The sequence below is a fragment of the Stegastes partitus genome, unplaced genomic scaffold (genome assembly GCF_000690725.1).
Source record: "Stegastes partitus isolate 25-593 unplaced genomic scaffold, Stegastes_partitus-1.0.2 Scaffold623, whole genome shotgun sequence".
NCBI lineage: Eukaryota > Metazoa > Chordata > Actinopteri > Pomacentridae > Stegastes > Stegastes partitus.
This window is the reverse complement of record NW_007578354.1, coordinates 3,813-27,217: the sequence shown is the minus strand read 5'-3', so window position 1 is coordinate 27,217 and position 23,405 is coordinate 3,813. Positions and strand designations below refer to the sequence as shown.

Sequence of the window (23,405 nt, the reverse complement as noted above, 5' to 3'; positions counted from 1 at the left end):
TCAAGACTTTATACTATTAAAACTCCTCAAACTGCTCCATCCTGCTGCACACTTGTTGCTGCTGCTGCCGCCGCCGCTGCTGCTTCTGCCTGCGCACCGGAGGACACCTGAGAACCGCTTCAGCATTTCCTTTGGGATTTCTTCGGGGAGTGATGAACTCCATCGACCCTCAGTCCCATCACCAGCAGCACCAGCACCAGCACCACCACACCTCCCCGACCGTCGGCTCGCTCCCACCCAAAGGCGCCCAGGAGGCCCCGGACATGGCCGCCGTCTACTGCGACAACTTCGGCAGCATGTACCACCAGCAGAGCTTCCAGGGCGCGCAGAGACCCGCCGGCTACGGCCTCGGCGATTACGCGTCGTCTCCAAACCCGTACCTGTGGCTCAACGGGCCGGGCGTCAACTCGTCCGCGTCCTACCTGCACGGGAACAACCCGGCGTCCTTCATCCCGCCCTCCTACGGCTCGCAGCGGCAGTTCATCACCAACTCACCTGGCTTCGGAGGGCCGGACCTGGGCTGGCTGTCCATCGCCAGCCAGGAGGAGCTGCTGAAGCTGGTGCGTCCGCCCTACTCGTACTCGGCGCTCATCGCCATGGCCATCCAGAACGCGCACGAGAAGAAGCTGACCCTGAGTCAGATCTACCAGTACGTGGCGGACAACTTCCCCTTTTACAAGAAGAGCAAAGCCGGCTGGCAGAACTCGATCCGGCACAACTTGTCTCTGAACGACTGCTTCAAGAAGGTGCCGAGGGACGAGGACGATCCAGGTACCTGAACGCACCACGCGCACCGGGCAGCAGCCGAGAAGATAACATGAGGCGTTTAGGGGCAGTTTGCTCACCTGTAGGGAGAATAAATTACACATTGACTTGTTGAGCATCAATTAAACTGATATTTTAACTGAAAATACTGAATTAAAACTTTACAGCAGGATGATTGTGAAGAGTTCATCCACTTAGTTTTAATACTTTATTATAGATTTCATAATCAGCTAAATGTGTGACAATCAACTCCCCAAAATAACCCTTTATGGTCGTCTTTACATTTGTTTTTCCAACCTTATAATTATCTGCAAATTATCAGATTTTTTTCTTTGCAAAATTACACATTTATTCCCCTCAAAAGCACGACTGTAATGTTTTATGAAAGAGCTCAGAAAGGTGACCTTAGAGGGAAAGTAATGTGGAAAATGCTCAAACCTCATGGATAAGTTCAAATAGTTTTTGTATTTAGACGTTTTTTCTTGTGTTTAAAGTTCGAGGCAGTGAGTTTGTGACTGATTTCTTCAAATTACTTCTCAAAGTTTTGATCTGTGGTCACATTCTGACAGGAAAAAGCTTGAAAAATGGATAAAATTGCACCAATAAAAGAAGGAAATTAAGAGTTTGTGCATTTTAGTTTCACCAAATTTGCTTCTTGAAGTTTTAATTGATAAAAGTTGATATATAATGTGTTTGTTTTTGGATTGCAGGTAAAGGAAACTACTGGACGCTGGACCCAAACTGTGAAAAGATGTTTGACAACGGGAATTTCCGCCGGAAAAGGAAAAGACGTTCGGATCCGAGCAGCGCCGGAGGAGCAGCGGCGGCGGCGGCGGCAGGGTCCACGAAGGTGGAGGACGGGCGGCCGCCGGTGACCCTGAAGCCCTCCGACAGCCCTCAGCTGCTGGGACCCTCCTCCCCGGAGATGGAGGCGATGACCGAGAGCCACAAAAGCTCCTCGTCTCCTCCAGGACTGGCCTCGTCCGCTCCCTGCTTTAACAACTTTTACAGCAACATGTCGTCGCTGGGCTCGGGGACCCCCGGCCGGCAGGGGTCCCTGGGCCTGGTGAACGAGCTGTCGAACAGGAACATAACGGCCCTCAGCCCCTACCACCCCAACCACGGCGGCGGGCAGGACTCGGGGCCGTCGGAGCACGGCGACGGCCTGCATTTCAACCGTGGAGTGTACTACAACACGTTTGGCGGCGGCCAGAGCGGACAGTTCAACAGCCACTTCTACAACAGCTTCAGCGTCAACAGCCTGATTTACCCGAGGGAAGGGACCGAGCTATAGGAGGCACTTCAACCACACCGCTCCAGGACTCGTTTTTTGTTTTTGCTCTGTGAACCCCCACTGAAAACAACATGTACATGCTTTTATCACAGCAGAGAGGTGAAAAACGCCTCCCATGCTCACCAACCAACCAGAGAGATTAGAAAAACTAAACATTTTTGCACAATTTGCATTCAAATTGTGGGAAAAAAAACACCCAGAGAATCACAAAAACAAGCACTTATCTTCTTCTTTTTACTACATCAAAGCCCAAACTTTGCTCTGAGTAGTAAAAGTTGATCATTTAACTCATTTACCATCATTTCTTTTCCTTAAAAACCACTCTGTCATGTCCAAAATATAAATATGCATTTAGCATTTTTGCCTGTTTTGCCAAATCCAGCCCGTAACGTCATTGCAGCTCAAGTATTTTTGCACAATTTGCATTCAAATTGTGGAAAAAACACCCCAAAAAATCACAAAAACAAGCACTTATCTTCTTTTTTTTTACTATATCAAAGCCCATACTTTGCTCTTTGTGGTAAAAGTGCATCACTGATCTTATATTGAACTATTTTTGTGCAGAATATAAATATGCATTCAGCATTTGTGCCTGTTTTGCCAAATCCAGCCCAAAGCAAAGTCTACATGCTGTCACTGCAGCTCACCGACATCAAGTGTTTTTCCTACAATTTGCATTCAAATTGTAGGAAAACCACAGAGAAAGTCACAAAAAACAAGCACTTATCTTTTTTAAAAAAAAACTTGTACCTGCTCTCAGTGCAAAAAGTGGAACCACTGGTTTTATATTTTCACTCAAAACCTCCAAAATATAAAGATGCATTTGATATTTTTGCCTTTTTTTTTGCCAAATCCAGCCCTTATTGTTTCTTCTTCATGAAGCTTCATCATCGACAAAACTCTGCCAAAGTTGCCTTTTTGTTTTTGTATTTTTTCGAGACCGCCATTACCTCAAAAACTACGATTAAATGAAAGTTCTGCCTGTGGACAAATGCAGTAATAATTGATTTAACTGAGAGAAAAACAAAAGCAAACAAACAAACGAACAGGGCTCGCCTTATTTTTTTACATCCTCCACGTCGACTGAAACACTACGGCTCGTGTAAATACATGTGGACTTGATTTAAAAAAAAAAAAAAAACAGTGTATTTTTGTAAATTATTAAAAATAAAAAAAGAAAGGATAGTTTGTGACTATTTATGCTATTTATGCTAATAGGCATTTTTTTTTCTACTGTTGTCCGAAACTAGTTTGATTTAAAGCAGAAGTTGAATATTAGCTTAAAAAAAATGCACCGAAAACAGTATCATTAAAACCCAGATGTCATAAATATAAATTTATATAAAGATATATATATATATATGTATTACATATATTAAAAGCTATATCCTATATCATGGTTTTTCTCAGGATTCAGTGTGACAATCATTGAATGGCTTTTGTATCTACTATTGTCTTTTATTTTTTATCTTTATACAGTACACACAGCTTCCAGCCAGTTTCAACTGTGATCATAAATAAATACTATGTGCTCTCTATTGTATTGTCCTGCATCCTTTACAGTCGGTATTTTTAGTTTTCTTCTGTCCACAAATGTATTTTTTTTACTGTATGTGTACATTTTCCCCTTTTTTCTTTGCACATCTGTGTAAAAAATGCGTCTCCGATTGTAGAAATTAAATGAAGAGACGTCTACAGGATGAGACTTAACTCGTTAATAAGATATCTGCCTGATCCCGGTTTAATTTCTGAGCGACAGAGATTTAAGATCGAGTTCACGTCCAACTAAAACAAAGTTAATCTGCCTGTCAGGTCGGTGATTAGTGTTTGACGGATGACGTTTGCTCTCGGGAGACGATTTTTGTTGCTCAGAAACACTTGCTTGGAGTCGTTTGCCTGTTGATTTATTTGGCTTGGAAACGGGGAAATGCCCACTTTTACTGGTCGAAATGCTTCATCTGTCACCACTGATGCACTAAAATCAAAGTTCAGCGAACTAAAATGACAGCAAAGGTCACGGTTTACAGGTCAGTCATTAGCTTTAAGAAGAGAAAAATGTAATTATATGGGAAATAAGGATGACTTTAGACTTTTAATAAGTGGATACCAGTGAATTATTTGCATTAGGGGGTTCAGATGAACTTGCAACATGTGAAATTTATCTACAGGAAAGCAAAGTTCCCTCATTAAATGACAGATAAATATCTGTGTGAGTTTAAAAGGAGCTTCTCTTTCAGGGGAATTCCCGTCGTCCCTGTAATTAAGATATCTGTTTTGTAAATGTTCTATTTTGGGATCAATGTTGAAGTTACACCCTTAAAAAAAAACTGTAGAACTTTCTCCTGCTCTCTGTTCTGCAAACAGTTTTATTCTCATGTCGTAGTTTTAAAAAACTTCTTCTGAATGAATGAAAACACAATTAGCATCGAAGGTAATTTCCTCCTGCAGTTTCACAAGACAGAGACGAGCCAAGAGACGCCTAACGACTAAGAAAGTTTGGAGTGAAGTCACAAAAACAAGCGCTTATCTTTTATTTTTTTAACCTACATCCTGCTCTCAGTAGTGAAAGTGTATCACTGATCATATATTCTAACTATCACCACTCTGTCATGTCCAACATCTAAACATGCATTTGATATTTTTGCTTGTTTTTGAAATAGCTGTTTTGCTGCTCTTTATTCTGCATGATGCAACAACTTCAAGCCATATTTTTGCAGCTTCTCCCCTAAATGAAAACACAATTAGCATCGCAGCTAATTTCCTCCTGCGTGTTCTGCACTTTTCAAGGCCAAGACGAGCCAAGAGAAGCTTAAAAAACTGGCGTGAAGTCACAAAACAAGCGCTCATCTTTTATTTCCTTAACCTACATCCTGCTCTCAGTGGTTAAACTGTATCACGGATCTTATATTTTAACTATTTTCCCTCAAAACAACTCTGTCATGTGCAAAATCTAAACATGCATTTGATATTTTTGGAAAAGCTGTTTGGCAGCTGCTCTCTGTTCTGCAACATGCAACAATTTAAAGCCATATATTTGCAGCTTCTCCGTCTAAATGAAAACACAATTAGCATCGCAGCTAATTTTCCTCCTGCGCGTTCTGCAGAGCGGCGGCGGGGCGGCGGCGAGCCAGGAGAAGCTTTGGCACAAAAAAAAATTAAGAGAAGTTCTGGAGCGAAGCCAAGAACTTTAGCAGTTGACAGACGTCTTGATACAGAAAATTTGAGAAACAATAGAGCCATTGTCCTCCGTCCTTCATGCCGATCCCCATGTATCAATTAGGGACTCTGTGAAGAGAGGTGAAGATATCCCCCTTTAGACCGACGGGATTTAAGCGTCTCTTTGTCTCCGCTCTCCGCCAGTGTTTGGCCCAAATCGAGAGGAGGCCATGTTGCTTTGTTCGGCGCATCCAGAAGCTCCCTCTGCAAATATTTGCCACCCATCGAGCGGATTAAGGCTCGATGATGTGATGACTTATTTATTTTTTTCGCTGTTTGGAATTCACACCGTGCATGTGTTCGGGTGCTTAGGCGCTGAGGAGGGAAATTGCTGATTCCAGTTACCTCGGATTTGGGTTTGAAAATGGCTGCATGAAAAAAAAAAAAACATAAAGCAGTTTGTTTTTGATCAACTTTGTTGAAAGTGTCTCAGCTTATGTCAGGCTCTTACTCTGACCTGCTGATTGAAGCTAGCATATTTAGCTTTTCTTAGCTAATTTGCAGAAACGTTGCTCCAAAATATCGCTCTGATCATCTGAAATTCATTTAAATATCTATAAATTACATAAAATGCGACTCCAGCTGTCTTGGATTTGTGTTTATTCCAACCCTCGCTGGAATGAAAATGACAATAAATGACTTTATGCCAGAAAACTGCTGTCAAAGGATGACAATTAAACTTTGCTCCAAGTGTCTCACCCTTGTTTCATTAATCACCCTTTGACCTACTAATTAAAGCCATTAAATTTAGCTTTTCGAAGCCAAGACTCGCATCATTTTTTTTGCAAAAGCACTATTTAGAATATCGCTTTGATCACATGTAGTTCTCTCTAAAGCCACAATAATTTAACTTTAAATGCAAGTTACAAACGATTGTAGTCAAACAAGAGTGGAATGTTGGTTTTAATACCTCAATGTGGATTAAAAAGTGCAGCAAAAGTGAAATTAGAGACTCCAAAAATGTGGAAAATGTTCAAACCTTAAGAATAAATTATATATTTTTTGCACTTTGGGATTTTTTTTTTTGATGTTTAAGGTGAAAATTAGTTCTCTTTTTTTATTTTTTTTTTTGATGTTTAAGGTGAAAATTAGTTCTCAAAGCTTCATGTTCTGACAGTGAAAGGCAGAAAAATGGGTAAATCTATACAAGTTTAATTTGAAAATTAAAGGTTAGAGTTGTTCGTGTCACCAAATTCCCTCAGGTAAAGTTTTAATGAATCCAAACTGGAATAATTCACTCGTACAGGTGAAGGAACCCACTGGAGCCCGACTGTGTCTCGTTCCTGTTTAATCAATCAACACTTTGACCTCCTAATTAAAGCCGATGAATTTATCTGCTCGTGGCCAAAGACTCGTTTTATTAGGAGCTAATTTGCAGAAGCGCTTGTTCAGAATAACGTCCGAAAAAATCAAATCTGTTGCAGCCGCGATATCTCCCGAGTGACAGCCGCGTGACCCAGATCTGACTGTAGACGTCGATCCAGAACTTTTCCACTCTGGCAAACCTCGCCGGCGCTGTCTGGTGTAAACGTCTCAATTAGAGAGGATCCACTGACCCGGGCTCTGTTTGATCACCTTTGGTTGGCACACCCCCTCCCTCCCCGTCCTAATTTGGCCTCCGAGGTTTGGCATGTGAAAAGGCCGTATTGTTGGAGCGGCTGGGAAGCAAGGGGGGACCGCCGGCGCTATTTCGATCCGTATACTGTAGTTTGGTGCCCTAAAACGACCCCGCGGACGCCCTCCTCCCGCAACCCGGATTGTTCCCGGCGGTAATGGACGGAGGAGAGGTGAGGGCCTCGCTAATGAGAGACATCTTAGAGGGAGCACAGAAAGCAACTGTTTGGTCTTGTCAGCGTGTTTCACATGACGGGTTCCAGGGATCAACTTCATCAAGGATCCCTGGCTGCGATGTTAAATAAGGACAAGGGGAGCGACCGGCGGCCTCAAACGGTCCATAAAGAGAAAAAAGAAATGTGTTTCTTTATGTTTGGTTTGATCGGACATGTTTAACCCTGTCAGTCCTGATTTTTTACTCACTTTGGGCTCATTTTTGGAGACACGACTAGAAGCAGAAAGAACTCGTACACTGTGCGTTTGATTTCTTTAATTATTTATCTTCCAAAAACTGGTAAAGCTTTTTTTTTTTTTAAATACCCACAGGGGTTACCAATGCTAGGAAAAGAAAAAGAATCCTCCAAATGTTATAGATGTTACAGATATTGAACTATTTAAATGTTAAATTCGCTTCCATCTGCCCTGTATAAACACTTCCTGCATTTCAATCCGGTTCAAGTCATTTACAGACTTTTGTCACGTCATCGTTGGTCACAGCTGAATCACCTGATAGCTTTTCGGTTGCGCCGAGTGCCACAGAATTTTTTTCTTTTTTGCAGAATCTGGTTTGAGCAAATGGTAAAATTTTTGCCGAATGTTTTGATGAAATATTTTAAGTTTATATTTGGCTCATTTTTCCGTACACATGATTAGTCTGACAGCCATCTGACAGGTGACAATCTGGAGAATTGTTTTTAATGTTTCCTACAGTTTCTAGCTCTGATGAATGATTTCGAAATTAGACGTCTTTTAAAGCCGGTGTTTAATTTTGGGTTCAAGAGGGTTAAAACTAACATGATTCAGGACAAACGCTTTAGAAAACACAACTAAATACCACTTTACATACTCATTTGAGAGTTTATTCAACTTAATCCCAACATGTGCAGCGCTGAACAACTTTATTAGACCACCTGTTGAATTTGTCAATCCGTACCCAGCTCTCTACGTTTCACCGTTTTGAACAGGAACAAGGAATTTCAAACTGAATTCACCTTTTTGCACCAAATCTGAGCCTCTGGGCTTCTCAGAAATCCATCAAGCAGAACATTCAACCACTAAAACTGCATTTTTCTGTTCATGAATGCAAGTAAACAACTAGAATTTGACATCTTAGTCAAGAAATAATAAATATTATTTAAGATTTTTCCATTTCTTTTGTAAAACGCTAAATCTTAAAGTTCATGGACAACAATAACAATTCTATTTTCACAATAAAAATATCATTTGGGTTAAAGAGCCTCTACATTCTGGTGTATTAACCATTACAGAGATGATTTTAGTGATTACCAATGCTGTTAATTTAGGACTTAAACCTTACACTGGGTGGTGGACATTTCTAAGACATTTATTAAGCACCGTACCTTTAATTGATTTTGACCTAAAGGTGAAGCAACTTTGGTGATGCCATTGTTGAACAAGGTGGCTCCAAAGGCAGCTGTTAAATTCACTTCTGTGTAAATATATTGCTGCAGCAGACGACTCAGTTTGATTTATGAGGATATATTTATTGCAAAGGGCTCCAACACAGATTAAAAAAATCTAGTTAAGATGTGTGTGGACAGAGAACTCGATGAATGTTTTTGCATCCTTGGACTCGCCTGGTTGAGACGCCACAAATAAACACATATTTAATGAATCTATGCATCCAGATGTTTCTGAAGTCCGGAGAACGGTTTGCGTACCTGTTCTCTAAAACAAAGAGCAAACCACAGCGTTTGAGAGTGGGGGTGTGTGTTGGAAAACATCTTGACGGGTCGTGTCTGGGAAGCAGGCTGGAGTGGGAGGGCCGATGATGGCGGGGCGGCGGCGGTGGTGGTGGTGGTGGTGGTGGTGGCTCGGGGGGGTCCTGAGTATGATTTTGATCCTGGAAGGCTCAATTAAGTGGTTCGTTTACCCCTCGTGTGGAGCTGGTGAATTGGAGCCAGGTCAGCTCCGGGTTGAGGTGTTGTTCATTATTTTTCCGCCTGTCGGATCCCATGAGCGGCGGCTGGAGACGGTGGCTGCTCGGCGGCCGAGGAGCAAAGGGCTGCCGGTGGGGTACGTCAAACACACTCAAAGCCTCTCCCCTCGCCGGGGGGATTATGATCAACAAAGCATGTCCCACACCTGCACCGGCCAGCACAATGGAAACTCCGCGGGCCAATGGAGACGCAGGGAGAGACCAGTTATTAGAGGCCCCCGCCAATGAAATGGATTACATTAACCCCTTCTGTTGTTCTTCCTCCTGGAGCTTAAACACAGAACTGACAGACTCCACATCCCATTGAGAAAAACCCCAGTAACACTTTGTTGCGATGGCTTTATTCCAGTTCATCCGCCGACAGGGAAGCAGTGCGTCTCCGCGGATAAACTGCACAGATCGAGTGTTGGACAACTGTTTTAACTACTAATTCTACTTATTGCTGTTGAGTGCAATGAAATAAGTCAGAACTCAAGCTTTAGATGTTTTCATAAACAAACCAGAAATCAGTCAACACGTCTTCAGTCTTCTCAGCGTGTACAGGTGGAGGTACTTGACAGGTGACGGGACACTAAAAGTCTTATAAAGGTGATCATACATCAACTTTAAACTCCTCTCCGGTCATCGATTGACCCACCTATTAACTTTGGGGTCAGTTTGACCCCATTTAACGTTTAACGTTTCTGAATTAGTGACTGACATACTTTTTTCAGTTTTGTTTAAAGGACTGTTTACACATAAACTTGGGTAACAAGCTTAATTAGGTTTTAATTGCTGGTGTCAAAAGGACCCCATGGACAGAAGATGTCAATAAACCAAAGGTAATATGAGGGTTAAACCATTAAAAACTTGATGTTTTCTTAGGAAAAGCACATTGTACAGTTATGCTTAAACTGTCTATTTTTGGAGTAGTTTTTCTACTCATGCTTGTATTTTCAGGTCATATTTTTCCACTTATGTTTATTATTTAGTTCGTATTTTGTACTCTTTAGATTTCTGACTGGACTGTAACTTAAGCAATTTCACCTTTGGGATCAAAAAAAGTATTTCTGATTCTGATTTTGATGAATATTACATATTTTGAAGAATGTTTTTTCCAATGACAATAATCCCTTCTCACATTAAAATGACCTAGATGTAGAAAGTCCACACCTCTTTCCCCACCCGCCTATTAGCTGCAGCTCTAGCACACCAGCTCACTGTAAAACTGCTCTCCACTACTTAAGTTATTAGAGTAATTCAACCACGCATGTTCGATCCAAATCTGAAGAAGCCTGTCGATACAGGAGGAACATCTGCACACTGTGCTCATGATATGATTTGTAGCATATAAACACAGCATATGGACTCGTTCAAAAGGTTAAAAAAAAAAAAAAGCTTCATGTTCACCGGAGGGGATCTTTAAAGTCGAAGGTTCTTCATGAAGAACGAAACAAGCGGTCAGACTGAGATCAAATGACATCTTTGTCTGGACACCAAGACAACAAAAGAATCAGCTGAGTAGTCAAGGAAGTAAAATGTACACTCACTAACAACCTACACGAAAAAAGTGTTTTGATAACCTGTAAGTTTTTTTTAAAAAAGCAAGCGAAAAAAAAAAGCTTTTATTTTTTTTTATTTTGTTTTTTTAGATTTTGCCATTTCAGTAAACTTTTTCCATATTTCAAAATGTGCATCAGAAACATTTTCGAAACACTGCTGGTACATTTTTTTCATCTCATTTATTGCCAGAGGACATTTTGTACACATGCTATATGGTCAATCTAAGATTTTCATGTCTATGCGCAACTTTCAGTGGATTGATGAAGGGCCCACTAGGAATATGGTGTTCAGTTTCCTTCATACATCCATCACTTTTAATAAACAAGGCACCAACCTGCGGGAGGAAAAAAAGGTCATTTATTAAATATCAGACACAAAACATTTAACAATGAAGCAACTGTTCACTCTGTCACAATACAACTGAACCACAGAGTGCATATATACATTAAAGATGGACTTAACTGATGGAGAAGTGATTTAAACCTGCATTCTTATTAACAGCCAGCAGGGGGCGACTTCTGTGGAAGCAAAAAGAAGCCCATGTGAAAACAGACCTACTTCTCACTTGATTTATTAGCTGAGTGAACATTTTCTACATAAGTTTATGGTCTCAATTGTTACTTTAAAGTCTCCTTTAATGCAGCATGATGTTTATTTTGTAAATGATGGTCGCGTTTAGAGGAAACTAGTCGATAAACTAGGACATGTTTTAAGGCGGGGCGACCTTGTGATTAATAATTTATGGTCGAGTTCCCAGTCAGGTCCATCTCTTGGTTGTTAAGTGTGGTTTAAAAGACCGCAAAGGCATTGACTAAACTCCAGAATCGAGGCTTTAAATCCATAGTCCACAAACCAATATGCCTGCAAGTTATTTGTTTATGCATTACGTTTTAATCCGATTTTCACTCACACATCTGTTTTTCTTGTGATTTAGTTGCATAAAAATGTCGTTCTGCTTTACATCTTTTGATGCACAGCTTGAATGACACTAAAGGGAGTCTTGAACTCGATCTTGATTAATGGGTTGCCTCACGGTGGCTACGTCCATCTTTTATATACAGTCTATAAACTGAACTGATCCTGAGCTATCCGATCTCTCCGTTTCCTTCATAAAAAGCTTGTTCTATTTAGAGCAACGTCCCAAAACAGAAGCCAACAATGTGAGTGAAGCAGCTCCGTCAGTCGCAGTCAAGTGAGTTTGTATGTTCATCTAATTCCTAAAAATTAATAGCTGTCAGGATGGGGTTTGCGGTGAACCTACACAAAACCTCCAGCATGGTCCGTTAAGCTCACTACGATTTATTACTCAGTGTAATCTGCTGTGTTTAAGAGCATCAGCCTTAACTTAAATGTCATTATCTGCACAGCCCTACTATACTGTTTGTGTTGTATACTGTAATATGTTAAACATCACTCCTCCATATTCTCCATGTCTCATTTCTCAAACTGTATCAACAAGTAAACAGCGTTGTGTACCCATAACTGTGCAGCAATAACACCGCCGCTGAGTGTGTTTGGGGTTTATTTCGCATGTGTTTTGGAACAACAGAACAGGAGGATACTCAAATATTTTCAACGAAGGAGGGTGTCAGTCCCCAGGGAACCCGTCATGGGCGAATTAGACCAAAGCTCAGAGGAATGTACATGGCTGCCCTCGTCCTCACCCCCTCCCCGACACTCCCACCACCACCACACACTCCCGCCTCCCCCTCTTTTTCTGCTTTAATTGGGCCCATTCTCCTGGCACCTCTCCAGATCACACTGTCACTTTACACTGCGTAATAAGCTATTAGCCCCAGCCGGACCGGGTTCCACCGCCACCCCGCGCTAATCAACATGGACGTGGTCATTGTGTGGGACTGGGACTCAGGACAGCACAGTCCGGCTATTGTTGTGGCCCGGACCTCGGAGGCCCGGACGCCCATGGCCTGGAGGGAGGAAGAGGGGGGGAGGAGAAGGAGAGGTAAACACAGGGGGAGATCAAGGAGAGGTGAACCCACTCTCACTACCCCCCAGGAAACAACAAAACAAACTGTAACACCTTTGGTTCGGCCATCTTGCTTTGGCAAAAATATGACTTTGTGCCTCGTCGCAAAACGGCGGAGCACCTGTTATACCTGTAATACACTGGAAATTTATAATTAATGGACTTTATCGCCTCAATTTTGGTCAAATTCAGAGAAGATCCTGTCCTGAGGAATGTAAATTCCTGCATATGACAAACATCTGTTGATCCAGAGCTGAGTTGTGGTGGCAGCAGGCTAAGCTGCTTGTTTTTAGATGTTCCACCTCCCAGTAATGGTTTCCAGTTCCTCTTAGGGGATCCAAAGGTGTTCCCAGGCCAGATGAACTATATAATCCCTCCAGAAAGGTCTACCATCGGGTCTTCTTCCAGGCATACATCCCTAGAAAACCTCAAAAGGAAGGCAGCTAGGACCTCAGACCACCTAAGCTGGCTATTTTTAACACAAAGGACCAACAACTCTGAGCTCCTTTCGGGAGCCGGAACTCTTCATCCTATCTCTAAGACTGAGCTCAATCTCAGCCAGAAAACTAATTTGTATCAATGATCTCATTTTTAAAGTCACAAAGTGATGGTTTAAATGTAGTTCAACTGGTAAATCAAGAGTTTTGCACATCTGGCTCAGCTCCTTCTTCACCAGGGCTGTCTGGTACAACACCCGAACTAATGTTGATGTTGTACCAATACATCTGAGTATCTCATGCTCATTTTCCCCATCAGTCATGAACAAGGTCCCCAGATATTTTCTTCCACTTGAAGCAGCAACTCATCCACAACCTGGAGGCAGAAATCCACTGGTTTCCTCAAAGTAGGAGTTGCTGACTCATATCTTGGCTGCAAACTACCACAATGCTCACTGAAGCGAGATGAACAGAACCACATCGTCTGCAAAAAAGATTATGAGTAGAAACGCAACCCGGATGTTTCTGAAGCAGACACTAAACATCACAAGCTGTTGATAAATGTGTTTGACTTTGTGACAACAGTATAAATTGGCGATTCAGCCTCTGCAATAGGTTTTGGGGTCAGGTGTGCTGCAAGAAAGGCAGCAGGTAAAAGAGGGAACCTTGGTGTATTGACTTATTCTTTGGACGAGAAACCAGATCTCGTGCATAAGGTGAAGCAACACCAGCTAGTTATAGTTGGAGGTCCTGGAACCAAAATCTTGTTGAGGGTCTGGAACCTTTGAGTGGATTGATGAAGGCTGGTTTGAAATATGGTGTTAATTTTGTCTTAATACATCCAACAGAACCACAGACTGTATGTGTACATAAAAGATGTACGTAGTTAATACTGAAGTGACTAAAATCTGCATTCTTATTACCAGCCAGCAGGAGGCGACCATAGAAGCCTGATTATATAGAAGCCTATCAGAAAACAGATCTACTTTTATCTTGATTTTTTACCTCAGTAAACATTTTCCAAACACGTTTATGGTCTCAATTGCTAGTTTCATCTCTCCTTCAGTGCAGCGTGGTGTTTATTTTCTAAATTATGGTCTTATTTAGAGGAAAATGGTTGATAAAGTATGTTTTAGGGTGAGGCTAAAACATACCCTGCTGTGTTCTAGGACACAGGAAGCTCTGTCCTATGACAAGCATGCAATAAAACAGCTTAATAGTTTGCTTCTTTTAAAATAAATGTACAATTCTGAGAATAATGCCAATATAATTTGCTAGTTTTAAGGTTTACCGTCACTTTGTTTGCCCAAAGTAGCAGATTTGCTGAGTATAAAACTCTCCTGCAACCCTGACAATAAACCCAACAGCGAGTTATATCTTCTTGTCTCCGGCTGCTCTGACATGTTTGCTGTTTTTCTTCGCTTTCCCGTCAGAAATCCGTCCATCTTCCACTTCACATTTCAACACCCACTCTCCACCACACCCTCGGCCTCGTAACCCCAATGACACAATTTAGCGCCGTTTCCACACGTGATAAAATCTGACATTTACTGCACAAGACATATTTTGTTTTTTTTTTAAAATGCAAGCAGGGTTTATTTCATCCAGCAAATCTTAACATATTTGATGAGAGGGAGGCCTTGGTGGGACTGAGAGGGAACCTTCCCAAACCATGTTAAAGCTCCCGTACAAGTCCTGACACCTCCAGGCAGAAAATCAAGGGGTTAGACGAGGCCTTGGCGCTGCAGCCTGTCTGAGGCTCTAATGCTTACACTCAGCCTTGGCAGGGAGGAAGCAGTGTTTTATGTTGGGGATGTACAGACTTCACGCTCACTGCAGATTGTCGAGCTCTCATTTGTCACCAGCGGTACGTTCTGCAGCAGAAATATAAATCAAATGCGAGGAAGCCAGCTGAGGGGAACAGAAGCGTATTTCACTCAGCTGGAAACCTGAAAAAGTGAAGGCTTTTCATAACCTTGCAGGATATCAAAGATGTCAGAGTCTGTGCATGTGTGTGGGTGTTTGCAGGAATGCTGAAGGGCAGGCTGGGACAGAGCTGAGAACAGGTGCATGATGGGGGGAGTCCAGGGAGGAGCCCCTGCGGTTCAGCGCAGAACACCGGCATGTGTGCTGGAAGAGGCTGAGGTGGGCTTACAGGGTCTTTACCTCCAAACCTCAAACTGCACTTCAACTTCTTTTTATCAAAATGAATCATTTTAAATGTGTTTGCATTAAAATGAATCCTAGTTCTGCAATAAAGTTTGCAAAACTTTAGTTCAACATCTGGCATCTGCACAAATTTAATTAAAATAAATCCAACCTAAGTGCCAGACATGTAAACTTACTGGAAAATAAATAGTGATCTATGTTAAGCAAAATTGTTATTTTACATTGTTAAAAAAAAAACATTAAAAGTATATAATATTGATAAAAATAAATCAATAAATAAAAGTTTCTTTTTTTTTTTAAATCCTGGAAAAACACATTAATCTTCTAGCAGATGGTGCACCAAATCAACAGATCAATAAATGGAAAATAATAGAAAGACATCTCATAAAATATAGTAAATTTACATCATTAAAAAACATTTTCTAGCCTTAATTTAATGCAAGATCATATGTATTTTATCACTACCTAAACTATATAATAATGTTAAAATAGAAAAAATATTTCTAATTTAACAAATTAACAATTTAACCAATATTTATACTTTTATTGTTAATAAGTTATATTTAGAAGATTAAACTTTAATTTAACAATTTCAGCTGTTACTTTGAAAAACATGAGAAAAATCATGATAAATTTGCACAAAAGTGTTCAGTTTTCTATTTAAAAAAAAGACAAGAAAGAAAAATGATGGTTATTCAAAGTATTTTAATTTTTGATGTCATTTTGCATTGGATATGTAAATTCACGGTTGATTTTCTGTTATTCATATTTTCAAAATATGAAAAAAACAATCTGTAAATTTAAAAGAAAAAAATTCATAGAATTCCAGATTTTTATTTATTTATTTATTTATTTTAAACAGTGTAGCAAACTAGAAGGCTGAGCTACTTCCATCACAAGAACAAAAGATCAATGAGTTATCATCATAAAGTTCTCCAGAGAAGATCAGCCACAATGTGTAGGAAGTTTTAAGGAGCTTTCATGGATGCTTTACCCTCAGATGCTTCTTTATTGTTTTACTTCTATTTGGTCCTGCTTTATTTTACACTCTCATAACACCAAGGGCCAAAGAAAGCAAACCCAGTGTTTCATCCTGTTGATTGCACTTCGTTTTATATGAATATTGCTGATAAAAGTCAATGTGAAAGTGTGCTCTGCTTGCTGTGTACGTGCAACACAAACAATCGCTCAAAAGTTAATTTTTGTTCATATCTGTTGTAAACTGTGTCGTAATGTGAATCAGAAACAAACAAATCTTTCCAGAGTTGTGGCATGTCCTGCTTCCATCGCTACTCCAAACTAAAAGGTCTCTGTTAGATTTTACTCCAGAACTTTTTCACTAAATATTAAAAGTAAATTCTACGTCTTTTCCACTGAGTCACACACCAACACACCCACCCTTCCTGCCTCCAGCCTCTAATCCAGCCCCCTCCGAGCTTGGGGTCCTCAGGAAAGGTTCATCCAGAGGGCGGAATCAGCCTCCATGGCAAAGAGCTGGGCGGCACAAGCATTCGTGGAGGTGGGGAGGGGGCCGGCGTGGTCGCTGGTGTATGTGTGTGTGCTGCCGGAGGACTCAGGCGGAGGAGGCTTCATCCCCGACCGTCCTGAGTGGGCTCGATGGTGGAGGCAGCGCGTTGGAGGTTCACTGGTTCGGAGGTTCCATCGGCCACATTTGTCTGGGTTCACTGCTCCGGGTTTCTGCTCAGGGGTCACGGCTGAGCTCCTGATTGAAACCAGCGATTCTGGAGGGAAGGATGAAGAAGAGCGGCTGTCTAAAGTGACGCCGACAGACGGGTCACAGAGAGGGATAATGAGGCCTTAAGTGCATGTGTTGAATGCAGTCGTCTCCTGCTGCATCGTCGCTTTGCAGGATTTCTTATCACACCAAACTGATTTACAAAGAATGAAGTTTAACTATAGTTAGGGGGAAAAAGGAAGTAAATATGGCAGACAGGATGAAGAAAAAAAAAGAAAGTAATGCTCAAAAATTGTAAACACTTTGAAAACATCTATAAAATAATGATATTTTTAGTGGATTTAAACACAGCAAGCAGTATAACTCTACAGTCACACATCATATAAGTAATATTACTATGTGGATGTTATCTACACTTTCTGTGTTTTTTTTTTTTTTAAAGTCAGCCTGTAAATTGAGATAAGAAAATTTTTGCTGATTTAAATCCTGTAAAAAAAAAGATAATATTGTCATTTTACAGGCAAAGGAGGAAATACCATTTGGAAAAATACTGATTTTGGGTTTTGTTAATTGCTATTTACATTTTTTGTTTTTGTTTTTGTTTTTTTGTTTTGATATTTTACAGTCAGGATGTAAATTAGTAGTTTTGTGACTGTGTTATCTGTAATTTAACAAAACAGGCAACATTTGTAAATTTACAGTTAATAATTACTTACAAAATTTAAATCCTTAATATACTTTTTTCTTCTTTTTTTTTTTTACAAACAGCTGCAAATATCTGTAATTTCATGATTTTTAGTTTATTTAAATAAAAAAATACAAACAAAAATAAATTTAAAAAAAATTAGCAAACATTGTTAAAGAGTTAATTACAATTTGAATTTCTAAACATACAGAACTTTGATGTGGATTTGTTATTTGTTATTTATAGTTTTGGCCTTTGTTTCTTTTCTTTTTTAAAAATAACAAAATGAGGAAAGTCATTAAAATTGAAAAATGTTTTACCTTTTTTTAAACCTCGACATTCACAACATTTCTTTTGAACATCACATATCTGTTCAACAAATTTTAATTCATAAAAATTCAGATTTTTTTTTTTTTTTTTTTTTTTACAATTTTGGTCTTTTTTTATGGTAAACGTGTAAACTAAACTTTTTTTTCTCTGTAATTTTACTCGTTATAATCTCTAATTGAATAAAACATTGAAAAATTTTTATTTATTTTTTTTTCACTGTATGATCCATTAAAAATAATCTTGTTGATATCATAGCATAGCCATAGTCATCCATTCATCATTCTAACCCCCTGTGGCTCGTCTGTATTTCCTTTAACCAACCACGATCATCTTGGACGATGCTGAGCCCGGGATGTAGTGACGGTGCCCCTCCTGCAGAACAGTGAGAGAGGAGCTTGTTTGGGTTTAATATTTGCATGCAGAGAGATAAACACTGTGAGTCACGATTCAAGTCTTCGTCAGAACCTGTTTCTTTCTGTGATTGTTGTCGTTTCCCGTAGTGATGGGGATTTTTTTAAAAACTGCAGATAGCAGAAGAAGTCAGTAACGGTGCACCGTGGTGATTACTGTAAAAATAAAAACTAATTTAAACAGCAGTCTGCAGTTTTTTCCACATATACAGTCATTAGCAACAGTGTAAAACACAGTAAAATGATTTTATTATAAACTTTACATTCTGGAGTCGAATTTAGTCGTAAATTTTACAGTAATCCACTAAGAAATACGACTTCTTGCATTTTGCTGTCATGTAACGTCATGTAGGCTTGTACCCAAACTCCAGACAACACTGGATTTATGTGAACAAACCCAGAGGGAAAATGCACAAGTCTGTTTTCTTTCATGCACATGAGCCTCCTGCAAGGCAACAAATCAGTCTGAAGCCGTTCAGTGTTGGAAGCTGTCCAGCAGGACCTGGAGGTTAAGTGTTCACCCGATAACCAGAGAGAGGTACAACGTTGGTTTGACTAGATTCTACCCGGAGAGCGACAGTGTGTGTGTGTGTGTGTGTGTGTGTGTGTGTGTGTGTGTGTGTGTTGTTTACAGTTTACACAGCAGCACACTGGCAGAGCATCAAAACCGTGTTGCTTTCTGTTATGAGGTAAACACAACCCCCAGTTAGGAGGCAGCGCAGGACAAACAGCTCGGCCATGATACCCCGACGCCGCGGAGCCTCAGTGGGGCAAGGAGGCCGACCAGAGGCCTAACGCCACATCGCTCACTGAGTCGCTACACCCTCAGACTGTCCCTCAGATTCACAACATTTCAATCAACAACGTGAACAAAGACAAGCGGGTTTTTTTTTTTTGGAGGGAGCCGGCGCAGCAGCGAATGAACCAACGCTGCCTCCTAATTGAGCGGGACAGACCGACTGATCGGACAGAAAGGGGCTTGTGTCTACAACCGGCTGACTGCTCCAGTTTTTGTGTGTGTGTTGTTGTACAAGTGTTGTTGGGTGGCCCTCGGTGTGCAGGTTGCATTCAGCGAAAATGTTCCTGATAAATTAAGTTCCCTGCAAGACAAAAAATGCACATTGTGGTGGAGGCGCTGCAGCGTATTGATGATCAGCCACTGATGCAACGCAGCCTAACGCATGAACGCTGATTAAATCTCTGTAAAGTCCTCTGACTCACATCATTTTCTCATCAAAACTCTCAAATAAAAGGTCGACTAACAGGTTTCCTTCTCTGCATGAGTTTGTCCTTTGCAGCTTTCTGTCCAAACAGTCGATTTGTGTTGCTGTGCAGGTGTTTTGCTTTGTTTCCGGCCTTCATGTGTGCAGGTTGCATTCGACGGTAACGTCCCTGCTGTTTGGAAAGACACGTTCTAGTTGAGGCAGAGGACACTGATGCAGCTCTGCCCTCTATATGAACCTTTAATTTCCTCAAATCATACTTTTTTCTGTCCTCTGGCTCGTACTCTGGCAACATCTACATGACGATTAGGAAGCCAACTGGTTCAATCCGTCATTTTTTTCTTGTCAAAAGTGACAAATAAAGTTTTTCCTTTCGAGGCATTTCTTGCGGGTCTTTGCGGATCACCTGACCGGAACCCCACAGAAAGGCAAAAGCGGGTTATGGTCTGGGGGGCTGCATGCGTGTGAACCGGCGAGGGGGAGGAAGAGCTCTGGAAAGCCCCCCCAGTGCAGGTGCAATCCAGGGCCATCCGCGACGCTCCGTCAGCTTCGCACCGGGCCAGCGAGGGGCTTCAGACTGGGAGGGAGGCGGAGGGTGAGATCTTCTCACCCCGCTGGCCTTCTTCTGGTAATTTGGACAGAAAACTGGAGCGGTGCCCGGCGGCATCAGCGGAGCCTGGCCAGCGAGGCGGTGAAGCAGCCCACCGCCGGGGCTCGCAGCGGGGAAGTGGGCCTGAACTCGGGATGACCAATATGTTTTCGCTCGTTCATTCATTCTGCTTTTTCCTCAGAGCGCCTCCTTCGCTCCCCTCCCCACCTCCCACCCACCCTCCAGAGCTCTCACTGTACCGATCCACTTCTCTGTGATCGGCTTAGTCTGCCTCAGCTCCGCCGGACGCTTCATCGACTCCATTGTTCTCGGTGCATTCCTGCAGAAATACAGGTTATGTTTGAGCCCGGTAATCCACTTAGCAAGGAAAATGAATTATGAATAATAAAATGAAATTAAAATGTCTTTATTTAAATCTCCTTGTACAAAATGAAAATGACTTTAAAATCAAATCCACTGCAGTAAAACAAATATTTAAGCTTTTCACTGTTTTGTGGAAGACAAACAGAATTGTGTGTTGTTTTATCATGTAGCACACATCTGGAATAATATTGGTCTTTATTCTATTTTTTAAAAACAATAATAATTTATTATCTACACTGCCTACTCTACCCCATAGTGACTGCAAAATAATTATTTTTTTCCATAATTATTTGATCCATGCATCTCTTTTCCAGACATTTGCTATTTTAATTGATTTTTTTTTTAAATAATTATTTAAAATATGTGTCCTAATATGTTCTTATTGTGTTTAAAAACACTTTGAATTGCCCAGTAAGTTTCCAGCTTCATCCATTTGTCATTCGTTCATTAAAGCTCCTCACGTCTTGTTTCGGACAAACCAGATGAGATTGAACAATACATCAAAAAGTCACACAAAATACACAATAATACTCCGAAAAACTAAACTATCATCAAACTTTTCAAACTGTCCAAACAACTAACTTTACGATCTCCTAAAAAACTGAAAATTCTGTCCACATCTGGTGATAATCTAACTTTTATTTTACCTGCAATAATGTAAAAATATCCCAAAACATCCTGATCCATCCTGTCTCTATGTCTCTGTGGAATCAATTTTAAATTAATTAATTAAGCAGCTCTATATGCAGAAGAGCAGCAGCTTTCTCACTCTGGAGACTCTCTGCTGTCTGATGCTGCAGTTAAACTCAGAGGAAACAGTCGGAAACAACAAACCTTAAGCTCCTGTTAGCGTTTTGTCACAACCTGGATCCCATTCATTATAATGAATCTTAATAATCTGAGCTTTAAGTTTGGAGTAAAAGTGCATTTTTATGGACATTTCCATTTGTAGTAGATGGAGAATGGTTCCAAAAAAGTGATATGTTGCTTGTTGCCTATGTATGCCTATGAGACGACTTGCGGTTCAGACTTGTGATCGTACCATAACATGTTCAGATGCACATCAGAATAACGGACAGAATACACGTCTGAAAGGAGCTTCAGTGGTCTGGTTTCTTTTTGGAAGGTCCCTCGATATATTTTAGGTCTGCCACACCCCTGACTCCCTACATCATCTACTCCTAAACTCCATTTAAAGGGCTGATAGCATTTGAAATACATGACCTTGAAGCAGGAGAAGACGATGCATGCAACCCCAATAAACTGAGGCGACACTTCTTTCACCAAAACTGCCTGTTTTGTCTGACGAGTCTCGATTTCTGCTGCAACATCCAGATAGTAGGGTCTGAAAATGACGTTAAAACGTGACTGTTTGGCTCCATCTAGCCTTCTTTTAGTAATTCAGCCTGCCGGTGGTGGCATAATGGATTTCTGGGTTATTTTTGGCACACTTTGGATCACTCACAAGCAACTGAGTCATAATTCTAGCGCCACAGCATTCCTGTTTCTGACCATTTCTGTCCTTTAATGGCCATGGTGTAGCTATCGTCTAATGGCTTCTTTCAGCATGTCACAATACTCATATCATGTGATTGGTTTCTTGAATACGACAAAAAGTTCACTGTGCTCAAATGGCCTGACCAGATTTTGATCCAGTAGTGCCGCTTTAGGATGTGATGAAGCTGGAGATTCACATCATGAAGCCCATTATGATGGATCAAATGTGAGGAATGTTTCTAACACCTCACTAAATCTGTGCCATCCAGCAGTAAGACAGTTCTGAAGGTGCAAATGTTGTAAATAAAGCATCTCATGAGTGTAGTTCTGCATTGATTTGTGCAGCTTTTAGCCTCAAAAAAACCAACAGCTGGCACATCCTGACTCAGTTCACACCTCTGTTGCAAAATTAGCAAATATTTTTCTGGTTAATTTTTGAATATGACTGTAAATTTAGCTTCAGTTCCAGACTGCTGTCAGCAGTGATCTGTCAATGTCACTGGCATCAACAAGTCGCGGTAATCCTCCTTTAAATCGCTGCTCTTTTTTTTCGCAGTCAAACAGAAAAAAAGTCTTGTAGATTCACCTGCCAGGCTTTGTTAGTCAGTGTGAGGTCTACATCTGCCAAGGCAGGCACAGCAAAGTAATAGAAGGTAATAAAGTACCCCGTAATAGAGCATCGCAGAGGAGGTAATTACAGTGAGGGGTGCCTTTTAAAGGGTTGTTTGTAATGATTCATGGTTGCACAAATGCAATTTTCCTGTCACTCCCCTCTCATCACTCATTGCTGCTCGCCTGGATCTGCAGCTAGCCTTCCTCTCACCCCTGCTAGGAGCATCTCTGCTGTGCTAACGAGACACATTTCAAACACAAAAAAACTTTCCATTCACTCCCTTAATGTTCCAGCTAATGGCTTCTCCGCGTAGTTTCTGGTAGCATCGTAGCTCCCAGCGCAAACTCTTTCTTTCATCCCTCGCGCCGACAGAGCTCCTTCCGCGAATGTCATTATTTGCTGCCGATAAATGGGAAGGATGATTCTCTGACCCGCTTAGTTCCAGTCAGCGTGCATGTGGGAGCATGCAGACGGAGACATCGAACCCTGTTGCATTCATAGCCAAGCAGATTTAGGTGAGAACAACCCAGGATTAGCAGACTGTAGTAACCTACAATTGCTAAGGGATTTAAAAAAAAAAAAAAAAAATATAGGATTTTTTGTTGGCCTACTTACTATAAATAAAGTTTAAAAATATTAACAATACACCAAACACACCATTCTTAAAAACAAAGGTTAAATGAAATATGAAGAGAATGAGGAGGGATCAGTGAGTTCACAGAAGAAACATGCTTGATTTAAATTAGGCTGCCATAGCTGTTGAAGTGCAGTGATG

At 41.0% G+C, this 23,405-nt stretch overlaps 1 protein-coding gene across 1 annotated transcript; it reads left to right on the top strand.

Moving 5' to 3' along the window:
• Positions 1–152: 152 nt before the first annotated feature.
• foxi2 (forkhead box I2) lies at positions 153–3,597 on the top strand. The gene is made up of 2 exons (XM_008289581.1): positions 153–771; positions 1,476–3,597. The coding sequence occupies exons 1-2, from the start codon at positions 153–155 to the stop codon at positions 2,057–2,059; spliced, it is 1,203 nt and encodes a 400-aa protein (XP_008287803.1). The 3' UTR covers positions 2,060–3,597.
• The last annotated feature ends 19,808 nt before the right edge of the window (positions 3,598–23,405 follow it).

Coding starts and splice junctions, on each gene's coding strand:
- foxi2 (XM_008289581.1), top strand. CDS start 153: ATGAACTCCATCGACCCTCAGTCCCATCACCAGCAGCACCAGCACCAG. Junction 772..1,475: donor GAGGGACGAGGACGATCCAG/GTACCTGAACGC, acceptor TTTGGATTGCAG/GTAAAGGAAACTACTGGACG.